At 32.4% G+C, this 5,956-nt stretch overlaps 1 protein-coding gene across 1 annotated transcript in view; it reads left to right on the forward strand.

Moving 5' to 3' along the window:
• The window catches only part of Dmd (dystrophin), a 2,056,279-nt gene that overhangs the window by 1,404,860 nt on the left and 645,463 nt on the right, over nt 1–5,956 (forward strand). The window contains exon 51 of the mRNA XM_031364700.1: nt 387–504. Coding sequence (XP_031220560.1) covers nt 387–504 — 118 coding nt within the window. The remainder of the gene's footprint in view (nt 1–386; nt 505–5,956) is intronic.

Genomic DNA, 5,956 nt, shown 5'->3' on the forward strand with positions numbered 1-5,956 from the left:
AATAAAAATCTACATATAACATCTGTCAGAGTGGTCTTAATTAATAGTAATTATTGTTTACTATACCAGATTAAAATAAATATATTAAGTTTTAGAACCAGAATGAGGTAGATTGATAATTTTTCACACATTTGTCCTTATTAAGATTTGGGCCATTGAATATTGATACTATGGTGGCAAATAGAGGAGATTGATTTTCTTTGGAAATCGTCATGTGTCTGAGAGTGAAATACATTTGGCATTCAGTAATTTTTCTATAAAGCCTTGCAAACTGGAGATTCATATTGTTACATATTTTTATTTCTAAAAGTGTTTGGCTGGTTTAAAAAATAAATTACCTTTTTGGAGAAATCTTGATGCAAGAGATTTTTTTTTTTTTCTTTTAGGCAACACTGCAAGATTTGGAACAGAGACGCCCCCAGTTGGAAGAACTCATTACTGCTGCCCAGAATTTGAAAAACAAAACCAGCAATCAAGAAGCTAGAACAATCATTACTGATCGAAGTAAGTCTCTTAATGGGCCAGAAGTTAAGGTCAGATGCGTGAAAATCTCAGTAACAGCTCAAGGTATAGAAAATGGGAAATACTTGACTATGCTAACAATTTCACTGAAGAACATTTTCAGTATGTAAAGTCATGCAATAACTGAATATGATCTCAATGAGTTACAAAGTTGTAATTTTCATGAAAATATGGCTTGTGTAGTCTCATGGGAAATGTGGTAAACATAGTGTGGAGAAATATTGACCTCTTACCAATCATCTATCTGAGCTGGCCTTCATGGAAATACCAGTCTCCCTCTCCTAATCTTGGTTGTTGGACTGAACCAACAGTTGTTTTCTGACCATCTTTAATGTCTGTCTACAGTGGCCCCTGCAATAGTTATCATTTATTATGTATCTTTTGAGTACCATGTAAGGTACATGTACATATCAAGTTTTCACAAAGTCACCTCATACAATTTCATAGTATCTTTTGGTATATAAATAATTGATTTCCAAGTTAATCAAATTGTTCAGGCTTTCAAAACAAAGAATGGTACATAGAGTTAGCAAGTCTTTCTGGCTAGATACCCTGTTCCTTTTATTACTTCATCCAATCTTTGTCCTTTTTTCTGATTTTAATGTGATCCTGAGAACTTAATATATTTATGTGCTGTGATTATGCATGTCTTGATTCATTTCTTAGACACACGGTCTCTTTCATTTGTATTGGTGTTAGTTCAAATATCCTGTTCACAGTTGTGAAATCTAATCTCCAATTTGTTGTTCAAACTATGAATTTGTACACAAAGTAATGTTCTAAGTGATCAACATTAACCATTTTGACTAGTAAGCTCTTATATCTTGGTGTCTTTCTGTAGGAGTTTACTTTTTATTCTCTTACAGCACTAAATTGGACTCTATAAAATCATCTGAGAACCAATTTTCTTCAATATTTTTGTATCTAGAACATCATAGGTATTTAATAGGTAGATATGGAATGAATATTGCTCATGAGGATTTGTTGTGATCCAAACCTAAAAGTAGTATGCACTGATTTTTATAGTCTGCTGGTTGTGACATGTGACATGAGCCCATTACTGCAAAGATAATGTGAAAACAGTATCAATATTGAGCCCAGGAAGAAGATGAACAGATTTGAAAAGAAACTAAGCAGTGTCTTCCACTACTGATTTTTTAAAAAAAGAATAAACTTAGGTTCTCTTGTTCTACGATATATTCCCGAATGTCATTTATATATTCAGCATGTCAAGAATATTGTAATGGTCAACACTGAGTTGTTCAGTTGATGTATATGAACTTTCCTTCCCCAGTATGGAAGCTGACGGTTGATAACCAGGTTGCAGTATGCCAGCTCAAAAAAATAAATCTTAGGGAGTGACTCAGAAAGATACTGATTTTCATTATGTATGTAATTGAGTTGTCTCTTGCCTGAAAAAAAATAAAAATTTGGTAAATATAGTTATACAAATATGACCAGACTCTTAGTCATTTTTATTTTGTTAATGAGAGATAACTTGTTTTCCCTAAGAGAAAAGTAGAATTAATACATTTTATAATATCTGTATAACATCAGATGCAGATTTTCTATTATTCCTTATAATCCTGTTTTCTCTATTGTCTTTACTTTTTTTTATGATATAGATTACAACTGAGTAACTGGAGGGCACGTTTGTATTTCTCTACTAATTTCTAGTGATTTGAATAATTCTGTTTTTCTAAGCTTTTTCTTTTGGGAGTGAGACCTTCATAAATAATTGCAGCATTAGGAAACTAATTCTAATTTATATATTCTGTTGAAACATGTCATGCTGGTTACTAAAGCATAAGCAGGAATCTGAACATTCACAACATTCCTAATGTTGCTACTAGGATAATTCTGACGTGATATGTTCATCTAAACAATGTCATTTGGAGTCCTGCCATGTTCTATGTTATCCCCTTATTTGAAATCTATAAAATAGGATGGAAATTCAATACTCCTAAAGTCACATTAATGTTCAAAATATAATTGTACTTCATACAAATTTTGATTTTTAGGATACAGTAGAAAAATACTTGTTCACAAATTTGCATTTGCCCATTAATGGTTTTGATCTTCCTTTATTGCGATATATATATATATATATATATATATATATCCTAGTGTTTTTTTAAGAACCATTTAAGAGAAAAACTTTTAATACATGTGTGATACTATGTTGAAATATATCATTACTTGGTAAATCTCAGCTCATAACTTTGAACAGTTTGGAAAAATATATATATATGGTTATTTTATTGTATCATGAGCAAATCCAGCATTTTTATCACTGTACTAATAGACCTGAAATAATTAGGTCTACAAAATAGCTGTATGATTTATTACGTAAAACAATTTCCTTGATATCTATTATTTCCAGGTAATCATATTGGTCATACTCATATTTTACTATAAATGCTAAAGTAAATTTCTTTCTCAGTCACTTCCAATGAGACATAATACATGCTGCTTTCTGGTGTTCTGATTGCTTAGCTTTCTCCAGTTCTTTCACTGCTGAATTTGTCAACCATTCGTGGTCATTTTCTTCTTCGAAAGGACTGGGTCAAGGGACCAAAAGCACACAAAATAAGAATGATTTGAAGTTGCTTCCCTAGATGTATCTGAATTATGCAAAACTCTTGTTCATGTCCATTAATATTGCAAAGCATAATTCTATAATACCTTGCATAGCAGTACAGAGGGTATGGAAATAATCTGCTTTATTTTTATTATTCAGTTCATTCACAAATAATGCTGTCTAATGTGAGTCCTCTATCATTTGTATTGTAGGTCCTTGCTTTTATATCCTTTTCTTCCTTAATTCCCACCATTCTGAAGCCATATAACAAAAGCACATACAAGTTTTTGACAGCAAGCTGTCTGGATTGGCCACTTAGCCTTCTGACCTTGGATAAAAAGACTAATCTCTGTAAACTTCTGACTCATTTTCTTTTCTATAAAATAGACTTACTTACATCAGCCTTAAGGTTTTGGAGAATTACATGAGATAGCAATTGGAATGCTTAGGGCAGAATCCTGATAAAACCTCAGTAAGTGTTAGCTAGTATTATTTAATTAGAACCTGTTTGGGTTATTTGAATACACATTTAGAGTGAATTTAATGAACTTTTAGTAGCTGTTTGTTTATCTCACCAACAAAATAGCAGCAATCAAACACTTAACAGTGAAGACTGCTTGATAACCATGAAAAAGGTTATATAGAAAAAATAAATTATTAAAGAAAATTTTATCTGGGTATATAAGGAAATCCATGTAACTTGTCTCATTTCAATATTCCCTATAAATGAAATAAGTTTTATTATTATTCACATTTTAGAGATAGAAAATGTAGTCTTTGGAAAGACCCACTAATTTCTTGGTGGGGTAAGAAGATGATACATGAACAACTAGAAATCAGACCAATGCCTCTATGATATTATGGCCTTTGATAGGTAAAACTAAAAATACTGGTTATATATCAACTATTGTTAACTATATGCTAGTACAAGTTTGAAACAATCAATATCCTATCACAATGGGAAAGGGATTTAATTTCTCCATGAGAAATTATGAGCACTAAATTATAGCTGAGAGAAGAGTCATTTTTTTCAGTGATATAGTGACTAGGAAGTTGTCCAGTCTCCAAGTAAATAAACTCCCACCTATGTTCATACAAGAAAACCTAATTAAACTCAGAGAATCACAAAAGTCATGAAAGTAGAAACAGGGCTTTGGGGAAATAAGTAGGTATGCAGTGTGAGTAGAAATAGCATAATATAACAGTGAGGGTAAATATGATTAAAATGTATTAGGTATATGTATGAAATTGTTCAAGAATAAAAATAATTTTCAAAAGGAAACGCTGGTTAGTCAAAGAATAAGAAGGATTATATGTTTGAGAGACTGAAGCATTAGTACTCAAGTTACAATAGGCTGAATATAACCTTTTTCTGCTCATCTTTATATTTTTATTAGATAAGTATTTGTATATCTAATTAGAGAATTATCAATTCCATGTGTTGAAGAATTACAGAGTAGTAATTCTACAGAGTAGTGAACCCTAGTGATAGCATTAGGTTTGTGACCCAGTGCTAGTGGATTTACTTCCCTAAGCAATGGTTCCCTCGTGCATTGACTGAAGCAAATCACAATTGTGTGAACCTCTGTTATGTATAAGACCTTGTTGAAGGCACCATATATTTGAATCAAAGAACAGGGAGAAATCAAACTAATATGGGCCTTCATCTTTACTGTCTCACTTTTTAGGGTCAAAAGGTGCTATGTATGCTACCAGAGGCGAAAAGTAATCATTAGTCTTACACGGCTGCAAATCCTTTGAACTACAATAATTACTGACCTGATAAGACATGCCCAGTGGTACTATAGTGGCATAAACATAATGGGAGTAACCAACAACTTTCTGATCCAATTTAAGACTTGCTTTATCAGATGAGATACATATCTGGAACTGCAACCATGCTAAGTACCTAGAGTTAGACAGTCCAAAGGTCTCATTGGAGAGCCTAATACTATTATACTGCTAAACAGGCATTGTATTAAACCAGCTCCTAATGACTTATCATTATATCCCATAGATCAGTACATCTCTCAAATCCCATTTGAGGAGCTTGTATTTGTAGTAGATGACAATTAACAATTGATCTAGGTTAAGAGAATAAAAGACTATAGGAATGCTTAGCCCTAAGCAAAACATATATTCTACCCCTTTAACCCCACCCAAATCTCAATGTCCATTGTGGAAGACTGAGTGGAAAAATGGTGCTAAATGATTTCAAGGAAATAGTATCTTTTGATCACAGTTGTTTCTTTAGAGTTATTTTTCAGCTATGGCCTTTTCATATCAATCCAGAATTTTCTGAGAAATTTGGTTATATTTTAAGAGAAGGAATTCATATTACATTGCTTAAGGACCTCATCCAGAAGATATAGATGGGAGAATACTCAATGAAAGGAAGGTTAAAAATACTCTCTCAGGATGTTTTGAATTAACTGACAGTTTTATAGCAGTTTTCTCAACCCATCATTCATTGCTACAACCAAATGCATGAAAAACTTCATGGCAAAATAAAAAGTCTATGTTGTTCTATACATTTTTATGAAATCTCTATTGCTAATGGAATGCCAGCCAATTTTTTCTTCTTGGGTATTGTCTATTAGATGGTTGCTTATTTTAGGAGTAGAGCAGTCAGCCACATAAATTTTCTTCTTTTCACATCTAGCACCTGCTGGCAATGAAAGAGTTCATTTCAGTGTAGAGAGCATTTGAATATTGACTTGGTGACAGTACCAGAGTTGATAGAGGGGATAGAGAAAGAAAGATGCTTCTGTCTTTTTCTTAACAGAATTTGTGATCAAATGTAGGTACTTGAACAATCACATTGTGGCAAGGTAATGTATAATACATACCTCA

Source organism: Mastomys coucha, chromosome X, assembly GCF_008632895.1.
Source record: "Mastomys coucha isolate ucsf_1 chromosome X, UCSF_Mcou_1, whole genome shotgun sequence".
In the NCBI taxonomy this organism is placed as follows: Eukaryota; Metazoa; Chordata; class Mammalia; order Rodentia; family Muridae; genus Mastomys; species Mastomys coucha.